This window comes from Zonotrichia leucophrys, chromosome 4A, assembly GCF_028769735.1.
Source record: "Zonotrichia leucophrys gambelii isolate GWCS_2022_RI chromosome 4A, RI_Zleu_2.0, whole genome shotgun sequence".
Taxonomy (NCBI): domain Eukaryota; kingdom Metazoa; phylum Chordata; class Aves; order Passeriformes; family Passerellidae; genus Zonotrichia; species Zonotrichia leucophrys.
The window spans coordinates 7,459,077-7,480,425 of record NC_088174.1 but is presented as its reverse complement, the minus strand read 5'-3'; the positions used below and the strand labels follow the sequence as shown (position 1 = coordinate 7,480,425).

The 21,349-nt window shown below is 51.3% G+C and overlaps 1 protein-coding gene across 1 annotated transcript in view; it reads left to right on the top strand.

Annotated features, from left to right (window-relative positions):
* Positions 1-21,035, top strand: part of CD99L2 (CD99 molecule like 2) — a 30,131-nt gene extending 9,096 nt beyond the window's left edge. The window contains exons 2-11 of the mRNA XM_064713277.1: positions 6,388-6,453; positions 8,387-8,434; positions 9,814-9,909; positions 10,116-10,196; positions 11,094-11,186; positions 12,783-12,845; positions 13,773-13,811; positions 13,891-14,004; positions 16,427-16,492; positions 16,918-21,035. Of these exons, the coding sequence (XP_064569347.1) occupies positions 6,388-6,453; positions 8,387-8,434; positions 9,814-9,909; positions 10,116-10,196; positions 11,094-11,186; positions 12,783-12,845; positions 13,773-13,811; positions 13,891-14,004; positions 16,427-16,492; positions 16,918-16,982 (731 nt within the window). The 3' untranslated portion in view covers positions 16,983-21,035. The remainder of the gene's footprint in view (positions 1-6,387; positions 6,454-8,386; positions 8,435-9,813; positions 9,910-10,115; positions 10,197-11,093; positions 11,187-12,782; positions 12,846-13,772; positions 13,812-13,890; positions 14,005-16,426; positions 16,493-16,917) is intronic.
* Positions 21,036-21,349: the final 314 nt, after the last annotated feature.

Here is a 21,349-nt window from a genome sequence, read left to right as displayed (position 1 = left end):
CTGCTGGCGCTGGGAGGTGTTTGTCTGTCTGTGGCAGGGACCCTCAGCTTTCCAAGGTTCCTTGCAGCCTCTGTGCTGGTAAATAGGGCAGGCTCTGTGCCAGCCAGTGACCAGATGCAGCTGTTGGCAAAGACAAGGCAAGGGTGCTTCCCTCTGGGGTTTTAAATCTTGCTGTGGAGGAGTGGAAAGGCTGTGCAAGAGGGCAGCAGATGTAAACTCCTCCCTGCTGTGTTTTTGGTCTGGTGTCTGCAGAGGGACCTGCTGGCAGCTCCTGGTGTGGCCATGGCAGCACAGCCTGAGCCCCCAGCTGCTCCCCAGGGCTGTGGGACGTGGCAGGGCATGCACGGTGGTGCTGCTTCTTCAGGTGCTTTGCAGGCAAGCTGCAGGTCTGTCCCTCCACAGCAGGTGGGGAGAGGATGCCTTCAGACCTCGTGCAGCCCTCAGCATGTGCAGGCTGGAGGGGCACTGCATCCCTTGGGCATCCAGAGCGTGGCCAGGCAGGTCCCAGCACGGCTCCCCTGCCCACCAAAGATCCCTTCTGGCCCTGCCCCACATCGTGGTGCCAGTGATGTCTGCTGGAAGGAGCCTGCTGCAGGCTGGTTTCCTCATCAGCTCCATCACTCCTGCTGGGTGTAGAGCTTACTGGGTACCACTGCCAAATAACTGATATCATTCCTAGTAAGCCTTGAAATCAAGGTGCACCAGACACCTGCTTCTCACGCAGCTGCCCCAGAACCACGGTGTTGTGCTGTGCCTCAGGGCCCAGGTGAGGTGTGTTACCCTGAGCTGCAGACTTCAGAGCTTGCACGGGGCTGTCTCTCCTGGCCTGTCCTGGGGCACTGGCTGGAGGAAGGGACAGAGCTGGGGTTGTGGTGGGGCTCAGCTTCCCAGCAGGGGCCCACAGGTCAGGGCAGCAGAGCCCTGGCTGTAGTGGAGGCTTTTAGGCATTTCCCTTAATAGGTTTCAAACACAACCACCATCAGTCCCTCCACAAAGAGAAAGTCTTCATTATGCAAATTCTCATCTTAAAGCTTTATTCATGTGCTTCCTGGCAGGCTTTCCTTTAATCTCAAGAGCGAGATTGCTTGGAATTACCATACACCCTTGTTAATTGCATTAAAAAAAAAATTCAGCAGAGGTTGTTTTTGCCATAATCAAGAGTGATTTTTGATTAGTACTTCTGAAAATCAAAATGTTTCACTGAGAATAGAGAGCAAGGACAGCAGCATTCCCTCATCCCCTGCAAGGAGCAGGGGTCAATCCCAGCTGGGGGAATGTGTCCCACGGCTCTTGACTGGTCGTGCCCTGGGCAGGATTGCTGTACCTCAGCATCAGCTGTTGGTCCCGCTGCTGGGGTGAGTGCAAGGGGCTGTTTCTCCCACACTTTGCTTCCCAGCAGAGCCCCTCCACCCCTTGCCCTGGTGGGCTGCTGACAGCTTGTTTGTGCAGGGCAGCCAGTCTTCCCTGGCAGCAGCTGAGAGATAGATTGGAAGTTCAAAGTCTGCTTTTCAAGGCAGAGCTACCCTGAGGAGGAGGTGTGTGCTGAGGCAGCCTGGCCTCTCTGCAGGGAGCAGTGCAGCTGCACAGGAGCTGCCCTTAGCCACCTGCTCCAGCAGCAGTGCTGTGACCAGAGACTGACCGTGACACCCCAGCTCTGAGGAGCACTGCTCTCCCTACACACATGGAGCTGCGCTTTGGCCTTAGCAGCCAACAAGAATTTGGGATTCACGAGTAAATTTCCCTCCCATTTGGCAGTGGCTGGGACCAGTGCCCAGACAGCAGTGGGGGAGGCATTGGTGATTCCAAAGCTGTGCTCTGTCCTGGCTGGTGGTGTTGTGGTGTCACCTGCCCCAGGAGAGGTCCCTGGGCACACTCAGTGCTACAGCAGGGCAGACCCATGCCCAGACCCATGCCTGTGGGGGAGCAGCCATTTACTCCCCACAGACTTTTGGGCTGTGTCTGTGCTGAAATGGCAGAAACCCCACTGTGAAAATGCTGCCCAGAGGTGCAGCAGCACCGCTCTGCCCCCAAACCCTCCTTCCCCAGTGCCCTGCCCACAGGTCCCAGCACAGCTGTGGGTGCCCAGCCTCAGGCCCACCCACCCACCTGTGTGTGCCATCATCATAACTTGGAGCAAAGAGAAGGGGTTGGTCACTGGGGACACCCTTTGGCTACCACAGTTCTTGCTCTGCTGCTTTCCTCCTGCTCCCCCACCCTCTGTGTTGCTCCTGAGGTGGCTGCAGTGCCCACCCAGCTGCACCATGGCAGTCAGGCACTTGGAATTACTTTCTGCTGCCCTTGTACCTGCTTTGCATTCTCCCGTAATCTCCCGGGCTGTCAATCTCGTGCTGTTGCAGCTCTCTATTCCCAGGGAAGCCAAACACACATATCCTGCACAAAGAGATCCGTGGGCTGCTGCTAAAAATGGAAAACACCTCGCTCTGAGAGCTGCAGACGGCCTGGCAATATCCTGGGTGTGAATTATGATACTGTAATTCAAGCTTTGTCAAATAGAGGGGCTTAATTAGAATATATATATAATTGTAAAAACTAAAAAGCTGACGAGTACAATTGTGTGTTTGAGCTGCCTGCTACAGAAAATAATGAGGAGAGAATACATTAAGGCACAAAAACCTTCTACCTTCAAAGAGCAGCTAGCTCTGATTAAAAATACCCCTGGCAAGGCAAGGGGACTCAGCAAGAGGTGGGGGAGTCTGCAGTGCTGGCTTGGCCATAACTCTCACCCCTGTTACACAGCTTCTGCTGGACACAGCTGCAGCCTTGGGGTCCCCCCACCTCCCCATTCTGGCTTTGGGAGATTCATATTGGGTGCCATGTGATGTCCCAGCTTGGTCTCTGTGGATTGCCAGATTAAGTAAAAATATGGAAAACATACCTCATTTGCCTACTCCCCCTCACCATAGAGATGCAGTCCTTTGGGTGCTCCACTGCCCTTGGCTGGGGGCACTCAGGGCTGAAATTGCCCCCAGTTGCCCCAGGGGATGTGTGTTTTCTCCCAGCAGCCAAAGAGCAGAGTTCTTCCAAAGACCCAGTGCAAGGGTAGGGGAAAAATTACCCAAACTAGCCTGGTCATCAGCCCTGACAAGGATCCCTTACTGCTCTAGCACTGAGCAGCCAGCAAAGGGGGGTTTGTGTACCACTGCTGTTGTGGCCCTGTAACAGGTTGGGGGTGGGCATGTCCTGTGGGGAAGGTGACATGTCAGGGCATACACAACCCTGACTCTGCTTCATGGGCATCACAGACAAAACTCTGCTGCAGCTCAGTGGCTTCTGAGTGCTGATGTGTAGGAATGGGCCCCGAGCTCTCCTGAAAAGTATAAACCCTTACTGTAAATATACTCTGTGCTGTGCCTGAGTTCCCATCAGAGGGCTTTGGAAGCTCCACTCCTGCAGTGACTGTGGAGCAGTGTCAGGGCCCCAGGAGCAAAGGGATTGCACAGGACAGACCAGGGAGTGGCAGTGCTGCCTCCAAAAAACTGCACGTGCACTGTAAACACACCTACCAAGAGCTGGTGGGGTTTCCAGTGTCTGGCCATGAAGTACCGGATTTGTTACCACTCAATAACAGAGTAAAAGAATGAGGAGAGCATTCCAGTCTTATCTGTTGGAGCAATCTGTTTGTGTGCCTGTGACAGCAGAGCTCAGGTATTGATCTATAAAAGGTCTAATACATCTCTGCAACACCCTTTGCATGAAATACAGATGTTAGCTTCAATTAACTGGCAATCTCTTATTAATCCTTGCTAACACCTGGGGGAATCTGGAAAAGGATTTGCCAGGGCAGCGTTGGGGAAGCCCTGGGTACCAGGCTGTGCCAAGCACTGCTGCTCAACGGGAGGGTTTTACTGGGCAGTTCAGTGCATCCACAGTTTGCCCAGCCCTCACTTGGGCAGCATTGCCACCTCTCCCACCAGGGCAGGGAAAGCCCCCAGGATGCAGCTCCAGCCCAGGACTCTCCAGTTGTTGTTGTTTGGCTCAGCCCCATAGGATGGAGGGCCCTGAACACCTCTCCCCCTTGGGGCCAGCTGGCTCTTTGGAGAGGGGTTTTGGAAGGGGCACCCTCCTCTCATCCTGGGGAGAGTTGCCAAGGGAGCTGTCACCAAACCCAGGGGGGCTCTAAGTGCTTCTCAGCTGGCAGGTCCAGTGAACCCCCCAAAGCCAAGTGGAGAGACCCCATTTTTTGGGATGCTGTATTCCCTGCTGGGCCCCTGTCCCCACAGGGGGGACATCTCTGTGCAGCCCCACAACCCCCAGAGCCCTCCATTGGAGCGCATGAGCTGCACACACCCCACAGCTGCCCCCTCCTGCACTGAGGCAAAGCCTGGGCAGGATACACTGACACAGGGCTCAGCGTGCAGCAAGTCAGTGCCTTGATATTGATTTAATCATGGAGAGCAGAGGGAGAGGGAAGGGAGGCTCCTGGCATTCTGCTGTGAGTTGGTGCTGCCACCACATCCCTCCTGCCAGCTCACACGGTGACAGAACATTTTCCTCCTTCGGGCTGGGAACACTTCTCATCCCACCAGAGAGGCAACGTGGGTTTCCCCTTCTGCCTATTTTTAAGCATGCTTTTATATAGAAAGAAACAAATGGTGGAGTCCTGTTAGTTCCTGGAAATCCAGTAAAGACTGGGGAAAAGCCATTCTGGAGAAGGAAGACTGCACAGAATTGTCAGACTGACAAGGCTGGGGCAGTTGGCCAGCACAGTGATCAGTGTGTTGAGTCTCAGCAGGGCTGTTGGTGGTTTGGCAGCCCCCCCTGCAAGCCCTGGAGCTGGGCAGGTGTTTTCCAGGACTGTGGATGGCCTTGCACGTTTTTGACTGTGCTCCTTCACACTGACAGACCACTTGTTAGCTCTGCAGCTTCCCTCAGGCTGTCAGAGCAGGAGAGCAATGCCTGTCTCACAGTGCCACCATTTCACCAGCAATAAGGCCCAAGAGGGAGAGATTTTGGGAAGGGAGGAGAGAGGCCTGGAGGGAGGCTGAGGGTGGCAGACAGAGCCCTGCTGTGCTGAGCAGGAGCTCTTCCCTGTGCCTCTCCCTGTGGGTTTCCCAGGCACGTTCCCTGCCTCACCTGCTGCTGGCTGTTCCTCCAGGCTCACAGGGAGGTGCTGGCGTCATTCAGCTCGATGGGAAACCCAGCGTGGGCTGGGACACTCACTCTGTACACATCCCCTCCAGCAGCTCCTAACTCCAGCCTTTGCCAAGGGGAGAAACCCACAGCGCCTTCCCAGCCCCTGCCCCTGCTCACAGCTCACATCCATCCCCTCAGGGCTGCCGAGGGTTTCACAGGCAGCAGATGAGATGGGAGGTGATGTGTGAGTGAGAGGAACCCGAGCTGCAGCTGCTGCAGTACTTAGTGACCACTCTCGGTGAAGTTTTTCACTGAAACGCTGATACCTGCTTTGTGATGGACTGGTGCCTCCCCATTGTTATTGTCCTTGTCAGTAAAGCTTTAAATTTATTCATGAAGCACGCTGGAGCTCAGGTGGCAATAGCTAAATCCATTTAGCAGTAGGAATAAGAGGAAAGCCATTTTAATGTTCTCTTGCAGTGCTGCAGTACTTAGCAAACCCAAAGGATATTAATTACTCAGCATGCTCCGAGATGTAAAAGCATGAATTTATCAAGACAAATACATTCAGAACTAGGGTAAGTCAACAGTAATTAATGCCATGCAAAAAAGAGACTGAGAAAGGAAGGATTAGCTGGCCCTGTTGCAGGAGAACATGATGTAGCCCTGAGTTATCCCTGGGCTATGGGACTGGAGTTGTGGTGAGGCATCTCTAACAAAAAAATCTGCCTGTGCCTGTCACGTATATCCCTGGGATGGGGGTTTCATCCTCGTTCACATTTCCAAGGCAGAATGATGCAGGCTGCCTCTGAAATGCTAAGTCGTGCTTGGCAGCCAGCAACAGCTTTTTTATGCAAAGCCTTTGATGTTGGAAGGCACTTGAGAAGAAGAGGGGCATGGGGCTTTTTTGTTTGCCACCGAATTTGTCTGCACTGTCCCAATGTTTTAATGGAGTTCAGCAATCATATAATTGTGAGCGCAGCCAGAGATGAGTGGCAGCTCAAGAGATGAATTGGTAGGTTCTCCTTGACAAATCTAAGCCTAACATGTGTCTTTGTACCACATCCATTAGGGCAGACAAATGGAAAATCCAGAGATGGCTGCTCTGCATTTAACAGTCACGGCATTTGGAGAGGGCTGATGTCTTCCTCATCATCTGTGTTGGGTCAGGCTTGGAAAAAAAGACAGCAAAAAAACAAAGCAATTTGAGCAAACAAGTCTAGCCATGCCTTATTTAGAGGTGGATTACTGTGTGTGGAGTGAGTACAGCCAGTGCTGATGCTTTGTCTCCAGGTCACGGGGATGGCACAGATGACTTCAACCTAGAGGATGCCCTGTTGGACCCCGTCACCAGGAGACGTAAGTCACATTTCTGCACTGCTCTAAAGAGGGGAAAACAAATAGATGTGAACAGATGCAATTTGTTCTTTGGGATCTGATGCTGCTGGGAGGGTGGTAGAGGATACAGCTGCCTCATCCTTTCTGCCTGGGAGACTCAGGGTCTGGGTTGCACAGGGGGAGCTGGGGACAGTCCTGGAGAAGCTGCCTGCTGCCCTTTGCTTGCTGGCTCCTGTGAGAGCCACAGAGGCCCAGCACACAGTGCTCTGAGGCAGCAGTGGCACGGAGCTTGCCCTTCTGGCTCCCTTGCCTGCCTCAGCAGTGCCTACCAGCAGCCCTGGAGCCATCATACAGCCCCTCCCAGCTCGCTGGCCCCTGCCCTGCTGCCACTGCAGTGTGGTGCCCAGGAAAGCTCACGGTGCCCAGGGGCCTCACTGCCTCACTGGGGTTCCAGTGTCAAAGCAAACTCACTTCCCCGGGGTGCCCCACTGCTGGCAAGCAGCATTCAGTATTTTAGTGTTTTACACCCCAAGGACAAATCTAACTGCCAGCACAGCAGCTGAGGGATGGGAGGAGGCTCATGTCCCTCCCTGGGAAATGGCACCTGCCTTACCCCAGTGCTGAGCCCAAGGCCACTCTGCACCCACACACATCTCTGGCTCCATTTGCTCCCCAGCCATGGGGATGCTGTGGCAGAGCTGCAAATGCCAGCACCCAGAAACCCCTCACTGCCCAGCACTCCCCACACAGCTCATGGTGGCTGTCCCCAGACCCAGCACCTGGCAGGGCAGCAGTGGGAAATGCTCCATGAGTGATGCCAGGCTCTGGGATGGGGCAGAACATACCCACCTGTATGGAAGGGAAAGCTGTAACACTGTTTGCAACCTCTTGTGCTGTAGTCTAACAGCAGAGGGACACTTGTGCTGCTTTACCTTGGAGTTTATGTGGAATAGAGGGTGCTCTCTGCAGCTGTCCTGCATGGGATAGGCCATGGGGTATCAGACTTGGTCACAGGGCTCATGCAGCTCCTCTAGGATTTTGCAAAGCCATTTAATGCAGCATGTGAGGAGAGCTGGTTAGACTAATGTAATGACTAATGTAAGGGCCACCTCAAGTGGAGGGAGGGGGGTGTTCTCCAGGCTGGAGTCCCTGCAGTGAGGGAGGGAAGAGGCAGCACTGTCCCCATGGCCTCCCCACATGCTGCATCCCACTCTGCATTCATGTCAGCCCCAGAAAAAAGCAAACCAAGGGTCTGGACTTGGGTCACATCAAACCACACCAGCACACCGGAAGTGAAGCCCAGCAACACCACTGCAGTGTAATGGAAATTAATGGGAATGGAGCAGCCACAGCTCTTGCTCATCATTTATTCATATACTTGGTAATGCCAGCCACTATTAATAGGCAGTGGTTCCCATATTGCTCCTTCCCTCCCCCCTCAGTGGCTGTAGCTTGTTTTAGCCCAGGAGTACCTGGGGGCCTGGGATCTGAGTATCAGGGTGTCACTGATAGCCCTCCAGCTGACAGGGAACCTCCTGAGCACAGCACAGCACAGGAGATTATCTGTCATTGGGCTGCCTGACCAGCCAGGGACACCAGAGCACTGGCACCTCCCTGCTGGTTTCCACACTGCTCTGTGCAGTACCTGCCCTTCCCTGCCTGCTGCTCATCCCAGAGCCTTGGGGCAGATTGCTGCAGCTCCCTGCTCCCCTCCAGCTGGGCTGGGGTGCTGGCTCAGCTCAAGGCAGCACTGGGCTCCATTTCACCCATGGGCTGTCCTGGTCCCTGTGGCCACACACTGTGTGCAGGGTGTTCATGGCCCTGTGCCCTAAGTTTACAAATGCAGATGTCAGAAAGCTGTGCTGAAATCTTTGCCATTCATTCTCAATCCAGAGGTGACATTTTTGGTGATGCCTGTGACTAACACTTTTCCTCCCCATCTCTTTTGTCACAGCCACTCCCAAGGGCCCCAGGAAGCCAGCAGGTGGGACAGGTGGGACAGGTGAGACCTCCTGGCATGCTCCCATGTCAGCTCAGTGGGGGGTGCACTTCCCCTGGGGCTGAACTGTGAGCCCCCATGGGCTGCCCCTGTGTGGCTGAGTGCTGCTGCCTCAGCAGCTGCTTTGGGACCCCTTCACTTGCCCGTGGGGAAGCTGGAGCTGTGTGTGCACCTGCACTGTTCCTGTGTGACCAGAGAAATGCAATATTGATATTTCTGTCCATGCTGAGGCTAAGTGGAATTTACAACCAAGGCAGAATTTTGCACACTTTGCAGTATCCTAATGGAGAAGACACAAATCACTGCTCAGCTACACAAGAGCTTTTGTTCCTATCTGCATGGCACCTGCTAGCTTTCCTTCCTTTTTTTTTATTCCAAGATAGCCCCAGCCTCCATGAAAGTACCATCTTGGTGACATATACACGTCCAGAGGAGAATGGGTCTCTCACTGTTGGTGCACATCAAATGTGGTCTGGCCAGCTCCCAGCAGTGCCATGGTTGAGGAAGCTCCCTGCAATTCACACAAGTTTTGTTGCCAGCAGCTCCTCTGGCTGAATTCTGGCCACAGAGTCCCTGTTAAATATAGCACAGCCACAGGAGCTGAAGGGTTGCTCAGTCCCACTGGGGGAGCCTGCAATAAACTGCATCAGAGGAGTGCTAAGAAGTAAATCCACTCACCCCTGCATGAGGGTCTTGGCACAGATTTAAGCAAATTCAACTGTCTGGCTTCTTGGCCACCATGGTCTTTGGTAGGGACAAGAAGAGCCAAGTGCCAGAGGCACACACAGGGCTTCAGTGCTTGGATTGCAGCCCAAAAGAGAGGTTGTTCCATCCAGTGAACTCCCTCTGGGAAATGGACACGTGTGGAGGCTGAGGCTTTGTGTCAGCCAGTTCCTTCTTCCCAGGGAGTGTTTTTGTGTGAGTGATAGCACTGGGAGGCTCCTGCAGTAGATTCCTGTGCCCTGGCCCCTCTCTGTGCATGCCCTGCTCAGCTCAAGGTCACTCATGGGCAGCTGCACAGGGAGCAGTGTCCCAGCCACTGGCTCAGTTCCACTGCCCCTTCTCATCTCCCCAGCCCTCAGGAGATGCTGCAGGTACCAGCAGGACTCCCCTAGAAGTGAAAGACTTTGGGATTGCTGGAGCTGGGCAGCAGCCACAGCTTGGATGGGGACACTGGAATGGTGCCAGGCTTCTCTGAAGCCTTTGTGATAGGTCACGATTGAGCAGCAGAGTGGCTGGATGCCCTTTCCAGCTCCAGCCTGGCATGGGAGGCCCTGGCAGTGGTGCAGCACCATTGCACAACACCCACAGAGCAGGGTGTGTGCCAGCAGCCTTGTGCTGCCCCCACAAACAGGAGTGTGACCATCCCTTCTCTCCTGCAGACTTGGATCTGGCTGATTTCTTTGACACGCCTGTGGAGACAACCACCAAGCCAGCCAGGCCCACTCCCAAGCCCTTCCCCAGGCCAGGGAAGCCGGGTAAGGCAGAGCCCCCTCCCTGCATCCATCCCCAGGGCACCCCGAGGGAGGGCTGTCCCCATGCCAGCTGGGATTGTGTGAACACCAGAGCTCTGAGCTGGCCCAGGCAGCCCCAGTGTCCCAGCAGGGTGGGGGTTTCCCCTCAGCACTCATCTGCACCCACCTTTCAGAGGGTAACAGCATTTGGGGTTTTTTTTCCTCCTCAGACACTGGCTTTTGGGATGTCATTCGCACCACCACGACCAAGCAGCCAAAAACTACAAGAGCCCCTCCTAAGCGTAACCCAGGTGAGCATCATCTCCACAGCCCCTGCTGCTTCACTCCAGCTCTGCTGCTGGCACAGGGGAGGATTTGGGATGTTCCAGGATGGTGGCATTGCCCTCGTCCTGGTACTTACAGCCCCTGGTCTGTTTGCTCACCTGAGACCCCTCAAAAAAAAAACCAAATACCAAAAACCACAGAGAGGACAGGACATCTGAGCATTACCCTGCATTTCCCGGGGGACCTCAGTGCTCTCTGGACCCTGCTTCATTCCCATGCTTGCTGGAAGGCTGTGGGCTGGTTGTGCTCCCTGTCATGGCACAGCCCTGTTGGGCTCCACTGGCAGATACCCTGTGCACCCTGTCAGCTGGGCATTTTGCTGCCTGCCCAGGCTGGGTTTTGGTTTGAATCAGAAACTCAGGAGAGCACTGGTGGGAGGGCACAGTTGGCTCTGTACTGGGCTTTGAGCTGCTGTTTGTCAGAGACAATATCCTCTGTCAGCCAGGCAGCTCAGAGGACCAGCTGAGCATTCACAGAGGAAAATAACTCCAAAGAATCAAGCCACAGCCATTCCAGCCAGCATGTGAGCATGGTACAGCCACCTCCCTCCCTTCACTGGCTGGGCCCTCAGGGCACCAGTTTGGCTCTGACTTGTCCTCCTGGCCTCATTTATCTGATTGCCTGGCACTCCAGCCATGGGGACCCTGTTCCTGCAGGAAGGACAAGGTATTCCCTAGCACAGCAACGTGGGGACATGGAACAGGATGGGTTTGGAAGATCTGCCATGAGGCCCCATAGCAGAATTGGGAAATGCTTGTGTCTGGAGCTTCATCTCTTCCAACAGTGTTTTTCCCTGATTAATTAATTAATTTCAGAGCTCCTCGGCCTATCACCACATTGCTAACCCTGGTCTTGTTTTCTAGAAAAGGATCCTATGGATTTTGACTTGGCTGATGCCCTTGATGATAAGAACGATAGGAAGGATCCTGGGAGGCCAGATGTAAGGCCAGGTGAAGGTAGGCTGACCTCTCCTCTCTGTCCTGCTTGCTCCAGCCCTGCTGTTCCCTGAGACCTGCAGGAGATCCTTCCCAGCCTGACACCATTCCCCCTAAAAGATGTGATAAAGAGAAACAGGTGCTGCCTGATCCAATGTCCTGTCCTGCCTGCTCAGAGTGGGGACATTTCCAGAGGCAACTTCATCCTGGGGAGGGAAGGAGCCTGTTCCTCAGTGGTCCCTGGCAGAGGGGGTCTCCTCCTAACAACTTGCTCCATGTCTGTGTGCAGGTTTTTCCCCTCAGGGTCTCTTCTGATCCATTAAGTTGTAGTGGTTGTGTTGAGTTCCCCCAAACCCAACAGCTCTTTAGCCAAGGGCCTGGGCTGCTGGGGTTCACACTCACTGCCAAGGTGTAAATCTGGAGCAGGCTCAGGTCCTGGCCTAACACACCCTGTGGGCTGGGAGGGATCTTTTTCCATCTCTGAAGTACTCCAGTGAATGAATCATTTGTCTGTGAGGATTGTTCCCCTGAGCACTGGAGCTGGGAAGCAGACTTTGCACGGCTGCTTTATTGATGTTGGGATGGCTGTACACCCTGCTCACACGCCTAATTAACAGGCAGGTATTTTATTACATTGTATTAACTGGGTGACTTGTCTGCACTTTGGTATTCTGGGCTTGCTGAGCTTCCAGGCTCCTGCAGGAAAGGTGGAGGTGTTGAACTGCTGGAACGTGGCACTGGCCACAAACCAGCACACACATTCCCCCAGCACTGCTGCTCCATGGACTGCCTGGGATCTCTCCAGGCTCTGGCATAGTCAGGGCTTTCATTCTTTTCACACTCATTACTGAGCCCATAAATCTGGTTTTTGTGGTAAGCTGATGAATAAGGCAGTCTCTTCCAGTTGAGGCAAAGGAAATCCTTCCCAATGCACAGCATCAGAGGAGGAGCCTTTTGCTGTCTCACTGTTGGGTCTCTGCTCCCATCACTCACCTTCTGCACCCCAGGGCTCCCTCTGGGGCTGCAGCTGAGACCTTCAACAGCACCACTCATTCAGCTGCAGGTTCACAGACCCCATTTCTCTGTACTTATCCTGCATTAATTAGACTTGCCCACTACAAGGTAACTTTTTCATGTGTACCAAAACATGCTGGTGCTCAGATTTTCCCCTGGACCGTTATGTCTCTCTGGGAAGGATAAGGGTCAGCTCCTGCCTGCAGGACTCCGGGCCCAGCTTGTGCAGCCAGGGGCTCACTGATCCACAGCACACACAAACCACTTCTTCCTGCCTCCCCCACTCTCAGCCAAGGCTGACCACCAAAACATTTAATGAACTCTTGAATTATCATCATCTGTGATTATCAGTCATCCTCACTCCTAAAAATCACTCATTTCAGTAAAAAAAAAAATACAGTAGCATTTAAACTAGTCAGTTATTACCTCTTCTATGACCTTAAAGTAATTCAGGGTTAACATCTGGTAACTGTGAGAGAAGCAGTACTACTTTTTGACCAGTCCCAGTTGCCAAGGGGGGATGGAGCAGCCTGTGATCCCAACCTCTGGCACAGCTGTGGCTCCCTCAGGTGCCAGCACTGTTTGTTCCTGTTCCTTTTAAAGGGTTTTCAGACGATGACCTGGCCAGCATCGTGGACGGCGGCTACAGCCCAGACAAGAAGAAGGGTAAGTGCTGACCTAGGTATGGTTGTTTTCTTTAGCAGTCATGGCTCAGGGTTACCCCAGCTCCTGGAAGGGGCCCTGTGCAGAGCTGTGCTCACCTCCATGCTGGGGGCAAAAGGGGTCTCAGCCATGGAGCCAAGGGAGAAGCTCTTGTCTTCTGTGGTCACTCCTGGTGCCAGCCTCTGGAGATGCTTGTGTTTGATTCCATGGAGGCTCTTCAGCTCCAGCTGCCACCAGGGCAGACAGGACCTGTGTCTCCCCATCACCCTGAGGACACTCTGGTGCCATGCATGGCTACATGCCCTTGCTTGCTTTTCACCACATGACCACCAATGTCTGGAGCAAGGGGGAAATCCAACAACAACCGGATAAGCTGTTCACAAGGATCCACAGCATTAAATATTAAAAGCAGTCACATAAAGAGCTGAACACCATGAGCCTAATCAACATTTAATAAATCCCCGTGCCAAGGACAAGACGCATCAGAGGCATTAACACAATGCTGACCTGCTTCCATAAATTCACATGGAAGTGACTCGGCAAGGACTGCGCCTTCCAGGGGGAGCAGCTTCTCCTCCCAGCCCAGTTTCTCCAGGGAAGGTGATATCAAAACAGACTTCAATCCAATTGAGGGTTCCCTGATGTGATGGAGCTCAGCCAGTCAGCAGTGGGGTGAGGGTAATTGTCAGACACAGGCAGAGGTGTCCCATGCAGGGGATCCCCATGCACACCCAGAGGGACAGGAGCAGCTTCAAAGCCGCCCCCAGAAGCAAAACCAAGCAGCCCAGTGGAGTGTGGGGCAGCAGAAATGCTGCAGCCCATGGAGGCATCTGTCCCCCCTGTCCTGTGTGTCCCCTCCTGTGAGCCCGGCAGTGTGGGGAGCAGAGGGCAGGGAGGTGCAGGGCACTGATGGATGGATCGTCTCTGCAGGTGCCAGCGGCAACACCGACAACAACGACTACAGCGGAGGTGGGTGTGTCCGGGGAAGGTGGGGCGGGAGGGAGCCGTGGGCGAGCGCCCGTCCCTGAGCTCTCCGTGTGCCCCACAGTGGCAGAGACCGGGACAATCGCCGGCATCGCCAGCGGCCTGGCCATGGCGCTCATCGGGGCCGTCTCCAGCTACATCTCCTACCAGCAGAAGAAGTTCTGCTTCAGCATCCAGCGTGAGTCCTTCCCCCAGCACACACCTGTCCCACGCTGAGCCCCGCTGCCATCCCCACCCAGTGCCCCCAGCTGGCAGAACAAAGCCCCAGCACAGGTCACTGAGCTCCCCATGTCAGCCTTTGCACAGACAGGAGCCCAGCAGCAGTGGCAGCCCCAGGACCCACTGCCACCCCCAGGGCTCACACTGCTCTCACACCCCACACAAACACAGCCCAAGGCCAAACCATCAATACCAAACACAGAAAATATGAAAAAAAAGAAAACCCACCCCAAAATAAACAAACCAACCCCCCCAAACCTCAGGAAGCAGTAAAAACTCACTGGGATGCAGGGAAGGGAACAGGGGCAGTGTCTGCATCTGAGGCTTCAGCCCACTGCACCCTCAGCAGGTGTGTGACAATCATTGTAGTAAACTGCAAATTAAGCAGCAAAACTCACCATAAAACACCTATTGCATGAGCTGCCCCTTTGAGCTGCTTGGTGCAAGCATTGCAGGAGAGTCCTCACAGCCTCAGCCCACAACACTCACCTGACCATGCTGGGCTCCTGCAGCTCTTTATGAGAGGGAAGTTACAGGCAGCTGAGTTACAAGCTCTTTTTCTAAATTAATCAATTGAAATCTCCTGTGAGTCCCATTTGCTCTAGGGAAAGGGTGTTTGGGGTTGGAAATTTCTGTTGGGATCGTGTTATTTTCCCAGTTGTGCCTGAAACAAACAGCATTTTGGTAAATTAGATCAGCAGGAAAAGTCAAATGAATGTGATGGAATGAAACACTTTTGTACATTCCCCCCACTTAAATGATATTTTGGCAAGAATAAATAATAAAAGAAATGGAGTAAAGGCTTTGATGAGGAGGGAGCTGAGAGACACAAAGCCCCAGAAAGGCAGCAGGAAATTAAAGTTAATTATAAAGGAGGATTAATTTAAGCCATCAGACATGGCATGCTGGGCTAATGTCAGGCCTTAGATGCATTGCAGTGCATGACAGAAATCTAAGAGTTGTCAGCCACTGCTTTTTATTGAAAAACATAAATTGCATTTGCTGTTAGTCCAGCAAAACACATCTGACCACTCACTTGATGCACAGAGGAACAGCCTCGCTTCTTTCTCTGTCCTTCAGCTTTGAGTCTCTTCAAGGAGCATTTGCTGGTGATTTCTATAAAGCAGATGCACAGCACTGCCTAGAACTCTGCATCCCACTTTGTTTTCTTACACCTCACCTGGTACTCACCAGCCATGCCCTGGTTGTGGCTCAGCGTCCTCCTGTGCCTGGGCAGGGTGGCAGCTGTGCCTCTGCTGCCTCCACAGCTTGGCCAGCTGCTGCCTGCAGTGTCCCTGCTGCCATGGGGGCTTTATGGGGTGCAGAACCCTTTTCTCCTGTGTCCTGGAGGCAGCAGCTGCCCCATTGCTGCCCAAGGCTCCCACCACACTCCCTTGGCCTGGTCCTGGCACCATTCCCTGCCTCCCTCCTTCACTGGGAGATACCAGCGAGCCCTGTCTTGAGCTGGTGGTGGGGCACAGCCAGTACCTGCCACACCCTGAGCTATATTTATATGTGCAAACAAGTTATAGATGCCTGTAAAGTGTGTGCTGCATGGCCTGATTGCCTCAGGCTTCATTTGCAGACCAGCACCGGAATCCCCTTCCCTGGTCCTTCTCCAATGGATGCAACAGCTAGCACAGCACTCCCACCTCTGCCTTTCCCCACAGCTGTCCCTCAGAGGAGCTGCTGAGGATGCCTGAGGTCCTGGCACACCCCAGCCTCTCTTGATTCACCTCCAGCTCTGAGCTAGACCATCCCTTTCTCCTGCAGCCCCCTTTCTCCTGCCCACCCTCCTGCAGCCAGCCCTGCCCACCCTTGCCCAGCCTTGCTTCATGGCCTCGGCTCCACTTGTTGATAACGTTGGGAACTTCTTTGCATTTAAATAAGGGACTTACTCGGGATTTGACACCCCACTGGGATCCTGCTTCATCACCACGGCCCTGCTCTGAACTGCTGCTTGAAGCTCTGCATAACTTAGCTCTTAATGAGGCTGTGGCACATCTCTGTGCTGAGGCACAGAGCAGTCCTGTCCGGGAAGCCTTCCTCCCTTCCCCTCCCGCACTCCTCAGAGCTCAGCTCCTCAGACAGGAATTAGCTGGGCTGTCTCTCGTGATAAAGATGAAGCAGGAGCCTCAGACAAAAGAGCTGCTGCTGGAGCTGTGCCTGCCAGGAGCTGCATGGGCACTTTGAAACCCAGCAAGTCTCAGCACTGGCTGTAAGTTATGGAGGCTTCTGTGCTGCCTTCACTGCAGAGGAGGTTTCAAAAAGGCATCTCAGCTGTTACAGCTCTGTGCCCATTACCAGAGTTTTTAAGACATCAAAGCAAATAATTTCACTTTCTACCCTTCCCCTCTCACTGTGTTTATTGTGTTCCTCAGAGGGACTGAACGCCGAGTACGTGAAAGGAGAAAACATGGAAGCCGTCGTGAGCGAGGAACCCCAGGGTGAGAGCCTTGCATCCCTTACCTGCCTGCCTCCCTCCCCTAAAACAGCTTCCCCCAGGCACTTCCCCAAAGTCCCCGCTGCTGCCGGAGCTGCTGTGTCCCTTTGATGCTGGCATGCTTAGGTGATGCTGCAGCTTTTGTGGAACACCCACCACCGAGCTTTACCCCTTTAGTGCACACAAAGAAAAGGCTGCAAAGAGCCCAAGGAGCTCTGCTGCAAATGATGGCAGTTAACATGGAGCTTTCATGTAACAGCCACTGAGAGTCTGGCACCAGGGAAGCATGATCCTTCTGTCAGTGACAGACAATCAAAGCTGCTGCAAAGGCTTTTCCAGTGTCACACACAATCAGCCAGTGCTGGGGCTGCTTGTGCCCTGGTTCCACCGTGTGCTATTGTACTCATGGGTTTTTTTCTTTCTCCCCAGTTAAATATTCAGTCCTGGAAACGCAGTCAGCAGAACCACCAAAACAAGACAGTGCGAAGATATAAAGCATGACCCAGGGCTAGAAAAGAATCAGTCAGCAGCAACAGAGATCTTAACGTGCTTGTAATTTAGCTTTTAATTTAATTTGACTCCAAAGCTATTTAATGTGTATTTAAGCTTGAACTGGCTTTTTATTGCTCTAGGCTTTAGGGTTAGACTGGTAGCATGTGTTTATTTTTTGTGAAGAGGTTTATGTTTACATTGAAGCAGTAGTGTAGGATTGGTGTGCAGGTGGATGGAAATCCACAGAAGGTGCTTCAGCTGTGGTCACTTTTCAAGAGCTTACAGGTGTGAGGGCAGTGAAGTGCCTGTAAATAGCAATCCAAAGCCAAACCCTGCAAAGCGCCTCAGCCACCTTCTGCCTTCAGCTCCGGGCAGTGTCACTTCAGTGGTGGGGACAAAGCTGCACATTCCCTGAGGGTGGATCACAGTCCTTTGTGTAGCTACACCTAAAATGAAGTGCCTATGGTGGGTCCTTGTGTGGGGCCTTGGGCTGAGCCAGGTGACTCCCTGCTCCCAGATCAGGAGTTGGGGATGCTTCACCACCACCACCCAGAGCTCAGCTTGCAACCAAAGGACCTGATTTTCACACCAAGTCACAAATACAGTTGATAATGTGTGTGCAGTGTTCACTTCTAGCAAATGCCATTGGAATGCTCCACTGTGCTGCAGATCAGAATGGAACTGAAGTGATACAGTTTGTCTTAAGCTGCACCAGGGGAAGTTTAGGTTAGACATCAGGAAAAAATCCACTGAAAGAGTGACTGGGCACTGGAATTGTCTACCCAGGGAGGTGGTGGAGTCACTATCCCTGGACTTGTTTAAAAAAGACTGGATGTTGTTGCTACCTTATTGCAGGGGTTCCATGCTGCTGTCTCCTTATCACAAAAGTTCCATATCTTCTTGGTGTTTCTCGTGGGCAGCTCCTCAGAGCACTGACTCTTTCTTCTTCACAAAGCAGCCACTGACTCCAGTTCCCTTCTCACCCAACCACCTCACTCTTTTATAGCACTTTTCCTCTTATTGCTTACAGCTGTGGCCTGTTAAAGTCAGGCCTGCTCCTAATCCTTGATAATTGGCCCAGCTGCAACTCCTTAGGGGTGAGATTACTTTCTACACTATCTTTATTTTCCTATATTCTATCCCCCCACAGGATGTGGCACTCATTGATGAGGAGGTGCTAGGTTAGGTCATAGGTTGGACTTGATGATCTCAAAGGTCTTCTCCAACCTAGTTCATTCTGTGATTCTGTCTCTGTGGCTTGAGAGACCCACATTGTCACCCCAATTAAAGCTGTGTGCATATGGATGCTTTCAAGGACAGGTTCAGATCTCAGTCACACCAGAACAAGTGACTCATTTAACCCAAAAGAAAATAAACAAATCTGTTAAGACCTGTAATGCTCAGTACAACAGAACTCAAGCTTAACAAGATGCAGTCCCCTCCTTTTTATCAGCAACTATCAGGAGTGCTCCCAGGCACCCAGAGGCAGGAAAAGGATTTAAGCTTCACTTTGTGTCACTGGCTAACCTTTAAAATAGGCAGTGCCTCCTGAGAGGACAAATCCTCCATCCCTGTCCTGCATGGGGCTCCTGCAGCTGCCTGGGAGCACTGGGCTGCACTGGGACAGTGCTCACACAGCCCCTGCCACCCTGCTGAACTGCTGCCTAGAACTGACCTTCACTACCTTGCAAGAATGTCTGTTTAGATTTCTAATCCCTCCCCAGCAACCTTTCTGACTGCTGCTAAAATATGGATAACTGCCACTTTCCAGTACATTTTTCCAAATCAATGGTTGCTTAAAAAGCATGCTCTCAAGTGAAGGAGATTTCACTTCACATTGTGTAACAGGTACTCACTATTTATATACAAACCTGAAATGGGAGCATTTTGTACAGGTTTGCAAATTCTGTGTTTTATGAATGTGTATTAAGAAAACCAATGTACAAATCCACAGCTTTCAGGTAGACATGACTTCAGAAGGCCTTGCCAGGAGGTGAATGAGCCCAGGAGCATCGCTGTCTAACAGCTCCATTTGGAGTGAAATTGCCTAGTAACTTGGTTAAGTATTTTGCAATAGCTGCACAATTCTTTATGCTCTTTTGAACACTTGCATTTTTAAAGCCTTATACTAGCTCTGGCAGAACAGCTACAGTGGTTTATAAGGTGCTTCACAACTATTCAGAATGCTTAGGCTACAACAAAACTACTCTGAACTACTGCTGCTTTGTTTTATGAACGTTTGGAATAGGAAAGAAATGTTAATGATTGGCTGAGATAATGGAAGCACAGGAAAGAGATGGGATGCACTGTTTGCTTACTCCCAGAGAAGGTTCTCATGGAGGAAGTGCATCCTGAAGAGTTTGCAGCAGGAGCTCAGGTGCCATCAAAGCCACACAGCTGAGTTTGTGTATCTCCAGTCCCAAGCACCAGCACTTGTTTTTTGTTCTTAGCCAAACACAATTGAAATCTGTAGCATGGAATGTGTTTTCTGTAAGTTATTGTAGATGAAGGGCATTGATGATCACAGGAGCTGTTTGCCCAGCTTAGATCTAGTGCCCGTAATTCCTCCTCTCCCTTTGCCAGTGACCGTCAATAGTCAGTGTGGTTTAAAGAGTACAGCACCTACCCCTCCCTTGGGGACTCTTCCACTAGGGCACAGAGGGAGCACAAGTCTAATTTAAAATACTACAGGTCACAGATTTAACAAGGAAAGGCAGCAAGGTGTTTCACTGGAACACCCACCCCAGGTTTGGGACTCAGAAGCTGCTGCTTTGCTCAAGGCTCTTCTATAATGCTGGTGACTGCTTAAAAGTTACTGTAGTGTGTAGGTGTGTGGAAATCCACAAATGCACAGTGAAAGAGAACTTCCAAAGTGAATAGTGACAGAATTCAAGATTTCTTTCTCTAGCATTTCAAATAGGAAAATACTTGCAAATTCTGCAGTAGAGAAATTAGGCTTGGCCTTCTCTTCAAAACTGAACAAAAGTCAGAGTCTTGGTGGTAAATGTCAGCAAAGGCTCAAATGATTTTTTATTGCTGTTTGTCCCCTCTTCCATCTGAACTGCCACCAGTCTCTGAAAAACAGGGAGTTTATATCATCTATATTTTAGTCATTATAGCAACTGAGAGGTTTCCTGTGTATTTTCCTGGTAGTGATCCAAGTTCTGGAACAGCTGACCCAGCACTGACCTCCACTTTCATTTAATTACTATTTATTCACTTTAAATTGGGATATGGATTTTTAAAAAATCCTGCATTTAAGTTCTGTATACATGGCATGAACTTTCTCGTCCTTTATTAAAAAAGGCAATAAACCACTAGAAAATTGGTTTGCTTTTTTTTCATGAGTCCAAAACCTATATATAGATGTCCTGAGAGTTTTTGTACTGTGTATGTTGTGAGCTTTTTTCTTATGACACCTCACTTCTGAAGCTATTTTAAATGGCAATAAAATGATTCAGAAAAGGTTTGTCAAAGGTTTGACAGAGAAAAGAGAGAATTGAAAGAATTCATCTGGCTCTTTTCGTGTTTTTTCTTTCAATTACTTGCATTTTCCTTTGGCAGTACTTCGTTTCAGATTCCTCAGCTGAGAATACTCTGACACAAATTTCAGATCTTTCTGGCACTATAAACTCAGTCATTTTCAAGCAACCCACTAACGAACCCTTACAAGTGCTCTACTGTCATCCTTAACTACTCATTTGTTGTGATAAAAGTGGAATTAGTCCATAATGCTGCTTCAGACTCTGAAAAAGAAGGATGAGTCGGCAGGCTGAGCTTTAAAAATTGCTTCTCTAACAGATGAGGTTGAGGAACAAATGAAGTTCAGAAACAAGAGAGCTGTGAAATTAGAGAACTCTTTCTTTTGAGTGAAGTTCTAACTTAAAAGCAAGACAGATTCCTTGCTGCTGAAGAAGTGACCTGTACCAAAGGAAGGTTGAATGTTACTGTAACAAAATACATTTTGTTAATGTGTGTGTCAGGGTCACGGGGGTAAAAACCAGAATTTAACTACCTTTGAAAACACCAAATAAACCAAGTTGACTAGAAAGACATTTTAGACTTGATTTTTTTTTTGTGGGTTTTTTTTTTTTTACATTGGAAATAAGCTGCAAGTGTTTGGCTATATCCTTATGGTACATCACCTCTTCTCTAAGTACACTGAATTCTTCATTTAAAAAAGCAATAAGAACTAGATAGTGAGAAAACAAATACCACTATGAAAACTTTAATGGTAAAAATGGAGTATTTGCATGCACACACACTCACTCTCTCCTCAGGTCATCAGCAGCTACACTCAAGGCAGTGCCTGAGGTTTCCTGCAGTTTTTCTTTACATTTTCACACCAGTAGGATAAATCTCCCGTGCG